General features: G+C 44.6%; 1 protein-coding gene across 1 annotated transcript in view; it reads right to left on the bottom strand.

Annotated features, from left to right (window-relative positions):
* The window catches only part of DRC2 (dynein regulatory complex subunit 2), a 128457-nt gene that overhangs the window by 43840 nt on the left and 65756 nt on the right, over positions 1-18861 (bottom strand). The window contains exon 5 of the mRNA XM_085600402.1: positions 13793-13962. Within this exon, the coding sequence (XP_085456528.1) occupies positions 13793-13962 (170 nt within the window). The remainder of the gene's footprint in view (positions 1-13792; positions 13963-18861) is intronic.

Here is an 18861-nt window from a genome sequence, read left to right as displayed (position 1 = left end):
GCCGCCTCGCGACCCTACCTCGCTTGGCAGCAAGGAGGGCGCGAAAGCGAAAGTGAAAGTGCGGGGTACGCGAATCGCCCAGCCTCGCCCGCCGCTGTTGTTCACTTTGTCTCCGGATCGCCCCACAACTCCAATCCGGGGGGTCGGCGTGGAGAAGGCCGCAAACCTCAATCGATGCTCCCGCCGGTGTCCGAGGTCCGATTTGGAAACGGAAAACGGATGGCACCTCAGCTCGGTCTCACGAACACAGTCCCCTCGTCAAGGACAGGATATAGTCAGGATTTATGCAGGAGGTCGCGGAGGTCCTCGGGAGCCTCGCACCTACGCGGCCATCTTGGTTGCGCGCTAGGCTCCTCCCCCTTGCGGTGGTGTTGACGCTATATAAAACTGTACAAAAAAAAATCACTGGGTGCTAATGTAAAGTGCTCCAATACCTTCAGGTGGTGTTGGCGCTATATAAAATTACACACAAAAAATGTGAAATGCAGAATCAGGGGAGGAGGGGATCTGTGCAACGGAGTTTGCGGGGCAAGTAGCCACGGGCGGAAGGTGGACGGGCAACCAACAGCAAATGCAGGCAGACAGGGGGAAATTAAGTGATTTGGCCATAATCACACAATGTAGAACTGAGGCAGGGGCTAGGGAGACGATGTGGCATCCTCTTGGGAGAGGATGTGGCATTAGGGCCACAGCTGCCGACTAGGGAGCTGGAAAAATGGCTTTGAGTTTCAGCGTCAGCTTAACATCCTTGATTCTGAACAAATCACTTAACCTCCCCCTACCAACAAAAAAGAATGTGTCCTTGTGTAAAGCAACTGGTGCTAATGTAATGTGCTCCAATACCTTCGGGTGGTGTGGGCACCATATAAAACTGCACAAAAAATTATCTGGTGCTAATGTAAAGTGCTCCTCTACCTTCGTGTGGTGTTGGCTTTATATAAAACTGCACACAAAAAACAAAGAATCACAGTGTTAGGCTGGTTTAAAGAAGTGAACGGGAGGAAATACATCGCATCAGCAACTTCATTAAAAGGACTACTTTTGCCATGGACATTGAGGGACAGGCAGACCTTGATGACATCAAGACTCAGCCTGGCTTCTTTGAAGAAAATTCAAGTTAAGTAACAATGGCACACGGAAACACTTCACCGGTGAATGCAGAAAAAGTGTGAAAGTGTCCCAACTGAAGAAATGAGAAGCAACAAGGTGAGACACAAACAGTTCAAACATTCACACAGGACAAACGTGGCTATGCAATTACAGCAGAAGACACAGGTACTTTAGAAGCTCTTACATGTTGTGTAATAACGCATCTTTGATTCACTTGATGTCTGATATTTCAGCTATAAACACTATTGCTGAATGACCACATATGGTGTAAACACGCACACACATACGCTGAAAATAAATAGAGACTACACATGTACCAAGTAATAGCAGCCGTGCACACATGCTCCAATCATCATGCCAGCTATACACTAACAGGACATTAAAAGGCAGAGCACCAGCATTCACTAGAACAAAACAGACTACAATAAGGGTTTAAAGCAGTGGCTGGGTTGGGGTAGGGGGTGATATGGGAACAGGGCAAGCACCAGGAGGTGCGAGGGCGCAAGCAAATACGGAAGGGAGGAGATGGGGGAAATGGAAAGCAGCAACGAAGGGAAAAGCAATGACTGAGGATGGGGTGATCTGTGGCCGGGGAATGAGGGCGGGAGGGAGGAGATGTAGATGGTAAAAGTAGGAGCACTGTGTACAATGCTGAAAAAGAAAGAAAAAAGTTGGTCCTAAAATGGTCGTAATAACAGGAGCAGTGGATGTTTACAAGTACTTGGTCCATGCTCTGGGGGGAGGTCTAAACACAAGAAGAGGCATGACCATGAATGCAAGGGACCAATGGTGACAAAGAATATGAGACAGACAATGGAGAAAGTAAATGAGAAGACTGTGAGCGGGCTGAAGCCCACAGATTAAACAGAATATGTCTCTTCGAGACAGAGCATGCGATGTCTGGCCAAGACATAAAAAACTATAGAAATTGACTAAAAAAACAAAGGTTACAGGGACGTTATACTCAGGTTGAGATTTTACATGCACAAAATCACAGAAATTCAGCAGTTATAGTTATACTTATTAAAGAAGCTATAACTCGTGCCCTCGCCATGCACTGCTAATTACCCCACATATTTCATCAATCTTGACATCTTCTTTGACATCATTGATAATATCACTGCAACATTTGCAATAAAATTATTAATAAGAAAACTGTGCATGGCGTGGGAGAGAGGTATATTTACTTAGGGCATGAGTTATAGTTTCTTCAGATTAGTATAACTATAACTGCTGAGTTTCTATGGTGTTATGCGTGTAAAATCTGAACCTAACTAGAACGTCCCTATATATATCTTCCAAGGTGCCCAGAATTATATATAATATATATATATATATATATATATATATATATATATACATATATAGGATGGTAGTCTTCTACATTGGTAAATGGCTCCCATTGTACTGCAGCCCCCTTTAGCCGTTAAGCTGAGCTAGATTAATTGCTAAGCATTTGTTCTGGGTGAGCTCTTTCTTTTGGTGGGCTTTTACCCACCTATAATACAGGCATTGTAGATAAACAAAAAAAGAGTCTGCTTGGGAGGGAACAGGAATTATGTTGTACTTTGAAATTTGGGACCGCGTAGCAGGCAGGGCCCTACCCCTGTCTATTCCGGTATTAGCGAACCGCGAATGGTCAATGCGGTATGTACAAGTGCTTTGTATAACGTTTTAGCTATAAATGCACTGTGTATATGATATTAGCACTGTGTATACGATATGATACAGTAACTTCGTGGGTTCCATCTTAGAGCGGTGGCCATCTTATGGTTGCCCTCACATAGGCTACACATTACAAACAAGTACGGGCCTTTAGAACACATGTACTTTCTGTTTGACTTCTCTGTGACCTGTGCAGCTTGGCTCCGCTGCCCCAGGTCAATCCGGTCCCAAGAGCTGCCCGTCCTGCGGCCACCTGTGATTAGCATCAGGGTTTGACACACCATAAAGCCTTTTCATCCCACACGAGCCTCCGGCTAATCTCTTTCACACCTGACTCTTCCTGCTTTATGGCTTGTTTTCCAAACAGGAGATGCCCGTGTTTATTGGGGCCTATTGATATCTGATGTGGGATCTGAGCCTCGCTGGGTAAATAATTGTGGGCTGGCTTAACTGGAATGTGGGATGGTCATCATGACTCTGCCTTTTCGTTTGTAATGTATACATATGAATGACCATGCCATAAAACAAGGAATGTGTGCCTGAAGCATGATATTTTGTATTTAAGGAGAAGCCCGTTTCTGTAACTTTAAGCAGTCTCCTGAGAACATACATTGTGTTGTACTTCTCGGATACCTGTAATTGGTCTGCAGCCAATAAATCGATCTTTGACTTCACCCAGAAGACTCTGTGTTTCTGTAGGTCTGAAACAGGAAGAACCCGAAGTCTTAGGGTGTGTTCCCCTGCACCGCTGGGGTTAACATTCCCAGTACTTCAGTTGGCGCCCAACTCGGGGCGATTTCAGCGGTACCGGTCCAAGCCAGAGGTTCGTGAGGAGCTTCGTGTGGAAATTCTGGAGGAAGGCCGCCACTTCATCGACCCCTGCATGTCGACGTGGTCCGAAAGTCTTTTCTGCGAGGTTCTCCGCGTCCCGACGGCTACGAAGGACTGCTGCCCTGATTAATCGCCCTGTTTTGGACCCTTGACTATTTTGGTAGAGCGAAACAATCGAGAGAGTCTTCTGGTGACGCCATCGATCATCGATATTCAGTTAAGTATAAGTGGAGCGTCTCCCAGTTTGTTTGGTATCCTTCGGGATTTTTGGTATTCTTCGGGATCAATTTGATTTGGAGCCTGCAAGCGCCAAAGCCAGAGGACTCGTGTATTCACGAGACTATCGTAATCGATAATCCTTTGAAGTTTGAAACTAGACTAGTGAGCGCAAGATGCCTGGTTCTAGTGTATTTGGAAGATTGTTTTGTTTGGGTTGTGGAAGGGATTTCCAGTTAGAGGATTCATGTCCGGTTCCTCCAATTGGAACTCCAACTTATGAGCTTTATGTAAAACATGGCGTGGGCCCCATTGCATATAATGAAGTATGGATCCGATACACCAGAAAGGACGGTGTCTTAAAATGGCCCCAAAATGGTAGTTTCGATACAGATATCTTAGATAATTTGGAAGTTAAATTGTTTAAAAAGAAAGCCCGGCCGGCGATGTTTGATTCTTTCCGCCTATGGCGAAAGGAAGCCAAACAGAAGGAAATTAAGCTAGCGAAAAGGAATAAGAGAGAAAGAGGTATGTCAGTGATGCAAGCAGCTGCGCAATTTAAAGATAATGAAGAGGAACAAATGAATGAGCAGTTACATAGACAGCGCAAACTAGGGATCTATAAATGTTACCCTGTTTTGTCACCCCTTGTGCAACATGAAGTAAAAGAGAAAGAGAAAGATTCCCTAATGTCCCATTTGCTAAGTTCGCCACCCCCGTATGTGCAAAATGCCACAGCACCTCCACAGCTTGTAAATGTGCAGCCTCCAGTAAATATACCGCAAGCCTTCCCACAGTCGCTTCCTGTGACTTTGCCTGGTACATCAGCTGCCTCCCCTGGCGCTCCTTCTTACACTACCCAGGTACCTGTATCTGAATCCGCTTTTCTTCCCTCTGTCTATCCCCCCGTTTTCGCCTCAACTTCTCCTTCAGCACGACAACGACTAGCTAATGTAGTTACTAGTTTAATGTCGCCTCTCTTTCGGTCATCTAGTGCGACTCCTGGTTTACAACGTAAGCAATTGCGTAGTCAACTGCCTGGTCCTGACGAGAAAGAGGTGTTAGATCATCTGGCACGTAGGTGGATTGGTTTCCCTTCACTCTATATTGTGGAATCAGTTGTTAACGTTTTCCACCAACGGGATGCCCCAAAACAGAGGTATGTCTTTGACAAAATGTGTGAATTCCTCTGTGAGGAATTGGAGGATCATGGTTCAAACCCCAACCCGCAGGAATTGTGTCGAGTGCGGTTTGATTTTGAAACAGGTACAATTGTGGGTCCCAATGTAGATAAAGCAGTTGCGACTTTACTGTCCTTCAGAAATGGCGATTGTCAGCAATCATTGTTCGAACAGGAATTCCCTGTGGGGAAAAAGGGAAAAGCGCGACAATACCCTATGAGAGAAGTCCCTCCGGTATGGAAGGAAGCTGTTGCGGCTGATGCCGCTAATGGTATTGCTGCCATGCCAGCTCATTTTCAGCGTGTTTGGGTGCATGACCCTTGGAAGCGTTCTGAGGTGTTAGCGCTTAAGCAGACATTGCCTGACCCCCGTAAAAACCCTACAGGACATTATAAGGAGTTATCCCAAACTGCAGAATCGTGTGTCATGAATCTGGCTGACATAGATATGTTATTTGGGAATGTTGTTCCACAGCCTTTATGGGGATCCATCCGTAATACGGATCATGCGGCAGAACTAGGGGGCACATGGGCTAATATCGTTGCTGCAGACGCTAGACAAGTTGGTGGCGCAAAGTCTGACCCTTTGGTAGCAGACCTCCCTGGTAGAATTATTACATACATGAAAACTATAATGCCTGCGATGCGCGTAAATTGGGATAAACTGTCCGCATGCAAGCAGAAGAAAGATGAGACAGTGTCCGATTTCTTTACACGGCTTGAAGAAACGTTTATCGACCACAGTGGTCAAGACATGAGCACTGAAGGTGGCCAACGGTTATTTGTTGATAAATTTGTGCAGAATCTACTTCCAGAGTTGTGTAAGAAATTAAAAGATTCAGAAAGTTCTTGGGCTTTTTCCTCTTCAGCGCAAATACTGGCTACTGCACAGTATTATGAAAATAGAGATAAAGACGAGAAGGATAGAACAGATAAGAAAACGAAAGAACTGAAAACGAAGGTCCTTTTACAGCAGGCTTACCCGCCACGTGGAGGACAGAATAATTATAGGCAAACCCAAGGTATCTATCAGCAGCCCCAACAGTTTCAGAATAATCAGCAAATGAATGGGTATTATCAACCACGTATCCCTGTAGGTCCCAATCAATGTTCATATTGCAGAGAGGAAGGTCATTTTAAATATAGTTGCCCTAAATTAATGCAGCTTAACAGTAATGCGTATGGCGCAAGAGGTAGAGGTGGTCAGCAAGCTCCTAGAGGCAGAGGGCGTGGAAATGTTCCCCAGAACGTGCGTCCTCTTCCGCCTCAAAATACCATAAATAGCTTTGATCAGCAAGCCAACGCGACTGGTAATACAGCTCAGTACTACAATAATGATTATTATGCAGAAGACGACAATGTGGAAGGTAATGATTACTAGGACAGCCATGGACAGAGAGAGGGAGTTGTTTCAGTACCAGTGGATCAAAGGGGACCTTATGTTAAAGTAACTACAGCAAATGTAACGGAGCCCTTTCTGCTGGATACTGGTGCTGCAAAGAGTTCAATCATGCATTCAAAACTCCCTGGCGCGCCTTTGTCTGGCGAAATGAATGTTTCAGTAGGTTTTTCTGGCGCCCCAGTTAGGAACCCGATTTCTAGTCCTACGCCACTTTCTGTTGGACCTTGTGAGCTAAAAGCACCCCTCATCCTAACGACAGGTTGTGGTGAAAATCTGCTAGGATTCGATTTGCTAAAAAGATTGCATGCAACGGTATATTGTTCTCCCTCGGGAGTACAACTTACATTAGGTAAGAAAGTGATTTACCCAATGTATTTGTCTAAGAATGCAATGCCACCTGAATTGTCATCCCTTCCGGATGCCCTTTGGGCTACTGGTCCCAATGATGTGGGTCTCTTGGAAATACCGCCATACGTGGTAACCTTAAAAGCCAATGTTAGATTGCCACGCATTCCCCAGTACAAGATCTCCAATGAAGGTCAGAAAGCATTGTGAGCAATTGTCAGCGATTTGGTTAAAAAGGATGTAATTGAAGAGACAAGAGGCAACGTTTGCAATAGTCCTGTTTTACCTGTCTTAAAACGAACGGACCCTTCACAGCCACCTGTTTACAGATTTGTGATTGACCTTAGAGAGGTTAATAAGATTGTTGTGCCACAGTTTCCAGTTGTCCCTGATATAACCGCCTTGTTAACTATGATTCCAGCTTCCGCTGCATGGTTCTCAGTGATCGATCTAAAGAATGCTTTCTTTAGCATCCCAATTGCAGAGGAGAGCAGAGACATTTTTGGCTTCAGTTTAGGAGGTCGCAGCTTCCGCTTTAAACGCGCTCCACAGGGCTACTGTGAAAGTCCATCAATATACAGTCAGGCTTTAAAAGCGCAGCTTGATGCACTTGTTTTACCCAGTGGCGCTATCCTAATTCAATATGTTGACGATTTACTAATCGCCGCGGATACTGAAGAGGTTTGCAAGAAAGCTACATTGTCATTGTTGCGTCATTTGTCTGCCTTTCATCACAAAGTATCCCTCTCAAAGATGCAATATTGTCGACAAGAAGTGACCTACTTAGGTCATCTCTTATCGAAGGAGGGAAGGAAACTGACCCCAGAGAGAATTCAAGCCATTGCACAGTTAAGTGTGCCAAGAACACAGAGAGAAGTGCGTGCTTTCTTGGGCATTACTTCATACTGTAGGCATTGGATTCCGAATTTTTCCTTGCTGGCAAAACCTTTGTTAGCATTAACATGTAAAGACACACCGAATCCTATTCCATGGTCTGAAGAGTGTCAGAAAAGTTTTTGGGAATTGCGAAATGCATTATGTTCAGCTCCTGTGTTGGGTACCCCTGACTACAGCAAGCCTTTTACATTGTATGTTCACGAAAAGAACGGTTGCGCATTATCAGTGTTGACACAGCCTTTTGGCGACAGACCGCGTCCATGCGCATATTTTTCGTCAACCTTGGACCCGGTAGCTAGGGCATTGCCAAGTTGTCTGAGAGCTACAGCCGCCGCAGCTATGTCTATTCGACAGTCTGCTGGACTAGTGATGGATAATACATTGATTGTTATGGTTCCACATGCTGTGGACACATTGTTAAACAGGACCAAGACACAGCACTTAACTGGTGCGCGATTGTCTGGATATGAACTGACACTGTTGGCAAATCATATACACATAAAGAGATGCAACACGTTGAATCCAGCTACATTATTACCAATCCCAGCAGACCTAGATGAGATTGAGCAACATGATTGTCTGTTCAGAACAGAAGAAGAGACGAAAGGGAGAATAGATCTTAAAGATACTCCCCTGACTGAGTGTGATGGTACCTTATGGGTGGATGGTTCGTGTTTCAAGCTTCCGAATGGTGATACGACTGCTGCATATGCTATCACGACTTTGCACACGATTGTTGAAACTGCACGTGTGCCACAAAATTCGGCTCAAGCAGCAGAATTGATTGCCCTTACGAGAGCATGCGTGTTGTCTGAAGGAATGAAAGTGAACAGATATACGGATAGCCAGTACACCTTTGGCGTGGCGCATAGTTTTGGGCGATTGTGGAAAGAACGTGGGTTCCTGACTTCACATGGAGCTAAGATTCAGAATGGCAAGTTGGTGAATGATCTCCTTGAGTCACTGACCCTACCGTTACAAGTTGCGATCATGAAATGCAGTGCGCACAAGAAAATCACTGATGATGTTGGTCGTGGTAATGCGTTTGCTGATGAAATTGCGAAAGAAACAGCAAAAGATGTGAAGACTCGAATGTATGTTGCAGGCCCTGCAAGATGGATTGGTGATGTTGGAATGTGTGAAAACACAATAGAGAGTGTGAAGTCCCTTCAAGCTGAAGCCAAAGAGAAAGAGTTGAGCAAGTGGAGAGAAAGTACGGGTAAATTGGACGAGAATGGTTGTTGGGTCGATTTGTCAGAACATCGGCGATGGTTGTTACCTGATGCATATGTGCTTCCAGTGGTTACTATGGCACATGGAATGGCACATATCAGTATGAAAGGAATCTGTAAATTGTTGGCACCAGTATGGCAGAATGCTGGAATTCCCAAGTGTGCAGAGAATGTGGTCAAGAATTGTATGGTATGCTTGAAATACAACCCTGGTAGAGGAACCCCAACTCCAGCTGGTCATTTTGCGCCTCCATCATATCCATTCGAAGTTTTGCAGCTACATTTTATCCACATGGAAAGGTGCAACAACCTGAAATATGTATTGGTTGTTGTCTGCGCTTTTTCAAAATGGATAGAAGCATATCCCCTAAAAGACAACACTGCTCTATCCACAGCCAAAGCCCTTGTGAAGGAATTCTTCCCTAGGTTTGGAATGCCAAGAATGGTGTGGAGTGATAATGGGAGTGAATTTGTGGGTCGAGTGATGAAGAATGTGTGTGAGGGATTAGGGATTAAGCAGAAGTTCCACGCTGCAAATCACCCCCAATCAGCTGGATTAGTAGAGCGCTACAATGGCGCTCTAAAACTCAAGCTGGCCAAAATCCAGGCGAGCTCCGGTCTTAAATGGCCTGACGCTCTGCCTTTAGCACTCCTATCCACCAGAATGACTGTGCATTCACGAGTGGGACTCAGTCCATACGAGGTGGTTTTTGGCCGCCCGGCCAATGTATGGGGTGTGCCAAGACCGACGAATTTCAGTGAAATCCAACATCCAGTACTGCTTGATTATTTGTACGAATTGACGGCTAAATTGCGTGTTTTACACCAACAGGTGCATGATACTCTCCCCCAGGCCTCTGAAGCTCCAGGACACCCTATCGACCCTGGCACGTGGGTTCTGGTGAAGAATTTCCAGCGAAAGAGCAACGATGAGCCCCGTTGGATTGGCCCTCACCTCGTACTTCTGTCTACAAGATCAGCTGTTCGAGTAAAGGGGAAAAAGAATTGGATCCACGGCGCCCACATCAAGAGGATCCCTTTGCCTCTACCATATGACCAGTGGGTCCAGGAGGGTATCGCTGACTCTGAAACAGACACTGTACCTCGTTTTGTACCATTTAGTGATGCACGTATAAGAGGCACAACTTCAGCACAAGGGAGTGACGACATTTTGCAAGAAGCTGTGCCACCGTCAATTCGATTGGACACTACAGAGCCTGAACTCTTATTTCAAGATCAGACAGTACCTGGCCGTTTCCACTACAATCTGAGACCAAGGCCTATGGACAAATAAAGATTCCCTTACCTTTTTGTTTTTGATATTATAGCTCTCCCATCTGAAGGACTTTCTTAATTTTTGTTTTTCGAACCACCATCCGGGTTCAGCCGCAGGGTCGCGGTGCCAAGACTTTGGGGTACAGGCCGAAGACGTTAGGTCAACGGTTCTGATTGGTCTAGGGCGTTCCCTGGACTGACAGGCGTACTCCTTAGCAGAAGATACTCACCCGCCGCGAGCGGCACGATTAGAGGATGGAGTTTTTCAAGATGGAGAGACCCGCTGAGGAAATGAACTTTAAAGCAAGAATATGTAAAATAATGAAGGGCAAACGTTTTGTATTTTTATGTCTGTTTATACTATGTAGTATGATAGTGTTTACCGTAGGATTTGTATTCTTCTCCTCTCAAGAGCCCATTGCACCCACTGTACAGCCTATACCTCCTCCTACTGTCTCCTTGCACTCTTTTCACCCTCTGCCTGAACACGAACAAGCTAGACGATCAGAGTTTGTAAACAACTCGTTTATTCAGCTCCTGCATCAGCACCAACTAGTCATGAATACAACCAATTGCTGGGAGTGTGGGTTAATGCCACATACCATTAATAAGGGTATTCCTTATCTAGTGCTGCCGTTTAGTTACAATGGATCGTCATGGGCATTCCAGACCATGTTTCTCTTTGCACTAGATGCCTACTCCCCGCGACAACCGCGTTCCATCAGACCTAGCACAAATAATAAAGCCTTAATGAAAGGAGTTGCCGATATGAGCAGAGATATCGACGCATACTCATCTATACCCAAGGAGGAATTGAGAGCTTATGTAGGGTGGAACGCGACGGGGTATAGTATTAGTCTGGGTGAAAGACAGTGGAAAATTTCATCCCCAATCTGGGTCTTACCCCACATTGGTCGGTTCTGTTTACAAGGTAATGGTCAGAATCCAAGAGCTCAACTGGGGAGAAGTGACTGTACTGAAACGTACACTTTTCCATCACAGTTTTCCCCTGCGTTTTTGGCTGCCAAGGGTACATATTTTGTCTGCAATGACCGAGCATATACATGGTTGCCCCCTGATTTCTCGGGCACATGTTATATTGCAAATCTGCTACCGCCAACATTTACTGCTGCCTCTGACTATCACAAGACCAGAGTTGTGAGAGGCGTGATTAGTAAGGAGGATACTGCCGGTCAGGAAGCGGGAGACTTCTTTTTGGGTTTCCTGCCGTTTTGGGGACCTATGGTCAATAGTAGGAACCTGAGACAACTGACTCGTGTGGTTGAATCCACTGTTAATGTTACGGCTGGTGCCCTTGGTAATTTGACAGCTGAGCTCCAAGCGGATCGCCTCATGACTTTGCAGAACCGTATGGTTCTAGACGTCATACTTGCAGACCGCGGTGGGGTATGTAAGGTTATCCAATCTAGTTGTTGCATTTTCATACCAGATAACGCTCCAACAGTTTATCAAGCCATCTCCAAACTGCATAAAATATCTGAATCCATACACGTGGATAAAGGAGATTGGTCACTGGTGGGGTGGTTCTGGGAACTGATATCTGCCTGGGGTTGGAAGATTCTGATGGTCATTGGAATGATCTTAGCCATTCTTTTCCTGTTCTGTCTGTGCATACAGTGTGCTCCTGCGATATGTGGCCTCTGTGCTACATTATGTGTAAGGAAACCTGTATCGAGGGACGAGCTAAGTAATAGGATGATGCTACAGCAACATCTCCATGACTTCGTGAATATTGACCTTGACTCGGATTGATATGAGTATAGCTATTGCCTATGTAAGGGCAAAAGGAGGGTCCGTTGTACTTTGAAATTTGGGACCGCGTAGGAGGCAGGGCCCTACCCCTGTCTATTCCGGTATTAGCGAACCGCGAATGGTCAATGCGGTATGTACAAGTGCTTTGTATAACGTTTTAGCTATAAATGCACTGTGTATATGATATTAGCACTGTGTATACGATATGATACAGTAACTTCGTGGGTTCCATCTTAGAGCGGTGGCCATCTTATGGTTGCCCTCACATAGGCTACACATTACAAACAAGTGCGGGCCTTTAGAACACATGTACTTTCTGTTTGACTTCTCTGTGACCTGTGCAGCTTGGCTCCGCTGCCCCAGGTCAATCCGGTCCCACGAGCTGCCCGTCCTGCGGCCACCTGTGATTAGCATCAGGGTTTGACACACCATAAAGCCTTTTCATCCCACACGAGCCTCCGGCTAATCTCTTTCACACCTGACTCTTCCTGCTTTATGGCTTGTTTTCCAAACAGGAGATGCCCGTGTTTATTGGGGCCTATTGATATCTGATGTGGGATCTGAGCCTCACTGGGTAAATAATTGTGGGCTGGCTTAACTGGAATGTGGAATGGTCATCATGACTCTGCCTTTTCATTTGTAATGTATACATATGAATGACCATGCCATAAAACAAGGAATGTGTGCCTGAAGCATGATATTTTGTATTTAAGGAGAAGCCCGTTTCAGTAACTTTAAGCAGTCTCCTGAGAACATACATTGTGTTGTACTTCTCGGATACCTGTAATTGGTCTGCAGCCAATAAATCGATCTTTGACTTCACCCAGAAGACTCTGTGTTTCTGTAGGTCTGAAACAGGAAGAACCCGAAGTCTTAGGGTGTGTTCCCCTGCACCGCTGGGCTTAAAATTCCCAGTACTTCAATTACTGACAAAAATCATGCTCGGCTGCCCTCCTACCTTTGTCATATCAATATCCCGACCAGGTCAACCTGGCTCGTGGTCTGGCCTTCCCATCTAGTTTTTTTCTCAACTAGGAGCATTTCATTGGAAGGTGTTTAGATTGTCCTGAAGTGTTTAGGCACAACAACAAAGGCCTCTTTCATGGAAAGCACGGCCGAGAGGATTTTGCCTTTTCCATGACATGGAAGCAGTCCTGTACCTACTGACCAAGCCCTCTTCACACAAGAGTTGTGCGACAGTATGTAGAAAGGTGTGTGAAGGTTTGTATACATTATATATCTATGAGAGCTAAGGAAGGCTATCTATTGTACTGCTTGATGGTGTATGTGATAATTTACTGGGGGGGGGGAAGGTCAGCGCAGAGTATATAGAGGTTTTGTAAGCCGTAAAGATCGGTCTACATGACCATCACTTTGGGTAGTGTAAGTTCCTACCAGCATCAAAGCCAGAATCCACTCACGACTATCTGAAGATCTTTGGAGGGATAAGTAAAGGACTGTTGGGAACTATATAAGAATCTATTAGGGATGTGAACATGTTTTTGTGGAAACCATGTGAGAATCTGGGCTTTTGAAAGCTTTCTGAGATCCTGCTGAGAAGGTATATTGGGAGCTGATGATTATCAGTTAGAGCTGTCGGAAGGTCTATTGGGAACTAACTGACACTTTGATGGAGCCCAGGGTACAACACTTTGGGGATGTTGGGGGTATAGTAGGAGCCAAGCGATGGAACTGTCTGAAGGTCTATGGTCGGCTATGTGATTATCTACTGGTGGCTGTGTGAGCAGTAGAGAACTATATGATGATTACTGAGTGTCAATAAATTGCACGTGGTTGAGTGTTCTTTTGTTTTATGATGGTGCCCTCCTTCTTACCATGCTGGGTCACAACTTGACGTGCTCTTACCTTTCTGTCTCAAACTCATTCTGCATAGCTTCCAGCTCTTCCTTGTACTCGTCCTCCAGGGTCTGCAGCCGCTCTCTCTGAAGGTGAATCAGATTGTCTATGTTCTGGAGGTGACTCCGCAGTGCATGTGCATACTGCTCCTCAGCCTCGTGCAGATCCTTTGCGAGGGACTGATGGATACAGAAGAGGTTATATAGCATGTGTGCGCAGCCAACTGATCATAATCATGCATAAGAGCGAGAGACCATTGAGATTAAATAGGCTGTATTTCCCTGAGCAAGGGGTCTTCACTCCAAGCTACCTACAACACAGTGAGCAGTGTCTGAGCTCAGCTCCCAGCAAGCAATGAAAACACAGAGCCTGTGGCCAGACAGTCTATACCATGCACTCAGTAACTAAAGTGAACAGAGTTGGGAACAAGGTTGCTCTGAACTCAGCACAGCCTCCTTTAGACCTCAGAGAGCACATATTCCCGACCAAGCTCCCTCTGCCCACAAATTACTTGACTTTTGCTAACCCGCACAAACTATATACTCCAAATCAACCTCTTCCGACTACAGCTAGCACAGAGCTTGGCTAAAACTCAATCTGACCTTCAAGAGCACAGAATCTGAACCAAGTGAGCTTGTATAACAGCAAACTCGAAGTCTATGCTATGAGTCCTCTGACAACCGTATAATATGAAGCTCTTAGTTTCTGGAAGACATTGTCATGTGAGGGTTAGCTTAGTTTCGTTGATGCATGTGTGCACATGTGAAAACATACTGCATTTGCTGACAGTATTTTAGATATAGCTTTTACAAGCATAGTTCTTACCCAGGAATTTGAAAGCAAGCAAGATATATTGCTGGAGTTACCTTTCCCCTATATAGATAAATTTGGTAAGATTACATGGGTAACAGGACAACATGCCCTGATATGGACATGAACATATGCGTCACTGATAAAGAGGGAAACATGTCGTAGGACCTTTGGAGCACTATATTTGGTTTCACAAAATGACAGGAGGATACACTGAAACCAGTTTAGACATTATAAATGGACATCGGATTAACACTGTCATACAGCCAGATCACTGGTTTGAAGCCAATCAGAATGCTTTACACATTGGATCAATGAGAATGATTGCCAACCAATAAGCTATAAAAGATGGTGAGTTTTAGCATTTACAACACTATGCACGTGTGATAGGGCATATCGCTGCGTTGTCCCAAGCTCTTTGTCCTTTGCCTCGCAGGCTGAGGAAACCAGTAGGGGTCAAGCCTCATTTCAAAGGGGTTTAAGAGATTTCATCTGTGCTTTCGTCACTCACATATTAATGACTGTTTAGTCTCTGAATTTATGTAACATATGGAAATGTACTATTATGGGATCTCACCAGTAGTGCTGCTATTTCATCAAATTACTACTGCTGCTAATTAAAGTAACATTATAATCCCTTTGTATAGGTGTGTCTGTTGTTTCTCATTCGAAAAGGAAATGTTTGCTTTAGATGTTGACACCTATCCAAAAGAGTAGTGAGCAGCAAGCCCAGAACAAGCTCCTTCTGACTACAGCAAGCCAGTGCATAGACCTAGCTCCCTCTGATCTCGGAGGGCAAGTTCCCTCTTACCGCAGTGAGCAGAGAGTCTGGCCTAAGCTTCCTCTGATAAGAGAGAGCACAAAGTTAAGATCAAGCTTCTTTTGACAACAGCACACAAAGATCTGATCAAAGATCCCCGAGCAGAGCGAGCGCACAGTGGAAATCAAGATCCCTCTGACCAGTGAGCAGAGTGCCTGGCCCAAGCCTCTTCTCACCACTGCAAAGGAAGAGTACAGTGCAAGTCCCCTTTGAGTAGTCAAGAAGAGCATCTAGGTCAAGTGTCCCTCAGCCAGGATGGTGACATCATTAAGTTCGCACTGAGCACTAGCTGTAGAAATGCTGGCATTCACTTGCTAACATGTTACAAATCGCAGTTGTCCATGCCAACGAAAAGGTACATGTGACACCAACCCAGATGTGTTTTGTAGTTGTCAATGCCATTGATGAGGTTCTGCATAGGCTGGTCAGAGGGCTATGCCTTTGGTATTGGTGAAGATGGGCCCTGACACCTTACATCCTGATAGGACAAAGAGAAGGCCAGAACCAGTCAAGGCCAAACCACCGTTCTCCCAAAAATAAGGTAAATTTAGCTATGAACCAGGATCCAGGCGCTTTTTACCCAAGAGCTCCAGTGATAGAAACCACAGGTTCAAAAGCAGTACTGTGGTAAAACCGCATCTCTAGCGGGCATTTCAACATGTTAAAACGTGTTTTTTCAAACATACATTTCTGTCATATCCCAATGAGTGGTGTGGGGTGGGCACAGGAAAATCCAGATTTGGGTTGAATGAAGTATCGTAATCGGATGAAACATACAGGAGTACAGTGTTACTAATACTGGTGGAGAAGGGTGCAGGACAAGGGGTTTATTAAACTTAAATGAATTACTTCTATCTCTGGGTGAGTGATAGGAGGTTAACACCAGAGGCAGGCACTTGTGTAGTGTACAACCTTAAATCAGGTTCTGTGAAGCAGGTGTTGTGAGGAGGCTCTATGTCAGGTGATAAATGTATGCCCGAACCATTCTGTAGAAATATTTTTCGTGTTTTGGAAATCATAGGTTGTGTTACTTTTGTTTATAGAGCACAGCATTCTTCACAAGTGAATGCGACATAGGTAGAAATGTCCACCTGAGTGTGAAATTGTTGGCCTTCTGTGGTGTCTAGAAAATGTCATTTAAATACAAGAAATAAGTTCATGGATTGTCTGACCCAGAGAGCCCTGAGTGACTCACTGGTATGTGTACGTAACTGATTGTACGAATGTTTCTTCACTGAATCTCGATGAATCAAAGAACAACAGCACCTTCTTTTAACACTGGGATGATTCTGCAGACGATTCTACACCTACAGTCAAACATAGCCTCCATGCTCCAGCACATTGAATAAACAGGAGGAGAAAGTGAAATAACAATCCTTACTGATTGTTTAATTACATTAAGAACACATATAGGGTGAACAGCTCAGTCCATGTCATCACAGATACTATTTCCAATCCTAGAGCCGGGCTTTAACCCAACCAAACATTCTTATTGCATGTATTAGTCGAAATTAACTCAATGGAAGCAAACATAAGAGTGCAAATCCAAGAACGCAATTGGATGCCACATTAACATCTAGAACTGGAAACAGTACTGATGATGTTACAGGGTGAGGAGGCCGCTCTAATCACATAGACTGCCCAAACAGGGTCTCTTGGTGCAGACAAAGGTCTCTACAGATGTCACAAAAAGATGTTCCTGTCTGAAGCCAGAGAAAATTGAAATCACAAAAAACTTCTGAATTATGTAGGGCAAATCAAAGGAGGTAGGATCTCAAGCTGCACACAGTCTTGGATCCAAAACATAATGGAGGCATCGCGAGTCCTCGTTTAACGATACTTCCTAGCTTGCAGATGTTATGATGAGACGTAATGCAGGACTCTTACTTTTTTAAATTCTTTTAACTTTTTCCTAAAAGCCACAACATGCACCCACAATATCCATCAGAAGAGGTCTTGTATTGTCTCTAATTATATTACTTACTAGTTTTACTCCCTATGGAATTTTAATAAATTCATATTTTCCCAACAATGTTGTCAAACCCTAGAGTCAGCACATAACCTTATTGTGATTAAACCAATATTCACCACAGTTTCATATTGAACGGATTTCAGCCAAGCACTTTAAATAGCTTTACATACGCATTGCAAAATTATACAACAATGGATTCCCCGCAGAGATGTCTGCCATACAAGTATTTGCAGAAAGATCGATCTCAGTCCTCTGTGGTTGTAACATCTTGAATATCTCACTTACTTCTGGCAGTGTTTTTTCAAATTTTAGGAATGCTCTAGTCACACCTTTGATAGTACAAGCCAATGTCAAATCTGCCCTCACTGATTAAATGAAGGAGTCTGTTAATGAGGCAGCAGAAAAAGTGAAGGGCGGAGTGCTTGAATTAACCTGAGTCCCCATAGGAGGCATCCCAGCTTGTTTTTAGGTCTCACGACCTGCGTTGCACTGTGCAGCAGTGCTCGCGCAGGTCGCGAGACCTTTAGTAGGTGAAAAACGGGGAAATCAAGCTGACCTAGGAATCGCACACTCTAGTGCATGTGCGTTTCCTTTTCAGCTCCCCCATTGGCCTTTGCGTGCGTCTTATTCTAAAAGACTGGACGCAATTGGCCCGAGGCACGCGCATAGCTCCTCCCATGGCCTATTGGTGTCTATTACGCGCACCAAGCGCGTAATAGACACCAATAGGCCATGGGAGGAGCTATGATTGTGCCCAGGCACAGGTGTGACGCGCGCGCCACTTGTTTTTCTTTACTTTTGGTATAAGCGCGGCACCCGCGCTTTACTTTTGATGTTATAAGTAAAGCGCGGTTGCCGCGATTATACCTAAGGTAAAAAAATAGAAAAAAACATCTATTTCCTTTACTTTTGGTATAATCGCGGCACCCGCGCTTTACTTATAACATTAAAAGTAAAGAGCTGGTCCCGCGATTATTCCAAAGGTAAAGAAATAGATTTTTTTTCTATTTCTTTACTTTTGGTATAATCGCAGCACCCGCGCTTTACTTTTAATGTTATAAGTAAAGTGCGGGTGCCGCGATTATACCAAAAGTAAAGGAATAGAAAAAAACATCTATTTCTTTACTTTTGGTATAATCGCAGCACCCACGCTTTACTTATAACATTAAAAGTAAAGCGCGGGTGCCGCGATTATATCAAAGGTAAAGCATTTGCAATGCAATAAGTCTCGCATTACTGAAAGTTTGAGCTATTGGCTTTGCAAATAATTATGCAACACCAATAACTCAAACTTTTAGTAATGCAAGACCTATTGCATTGCAAATGCTTGTTTAGTTTATCTTTGCCATCACATACAGGGGCCAACAGTATACAAATCAGTTTTGTCTCTGCCCCCAAAAGGGATGGTCCAGCTTGCCACGTCCCCTTAAAACGGGAACACAAGAAACCCCAGGCTGGCGATGACCTTGTTGGCCT

This window comes from Triturus cristatus, chromosome 4_2 (genome assembly GCF_964204655.1).
Source record: "Triturus cristatus chromosome 4_2, aTriCri1.1, whole genome shotgun sequence".
NCBI classification, from domain to species: domain Eukaryota; kingdom Metazoa; phylum Chordata; class Amphibia; order Caudata; family Salamandridae; genus Triturus; species Triturus cristatus.
This window is presented reverse-complemented; position numbering and strand designations above follow the sequence as displayed.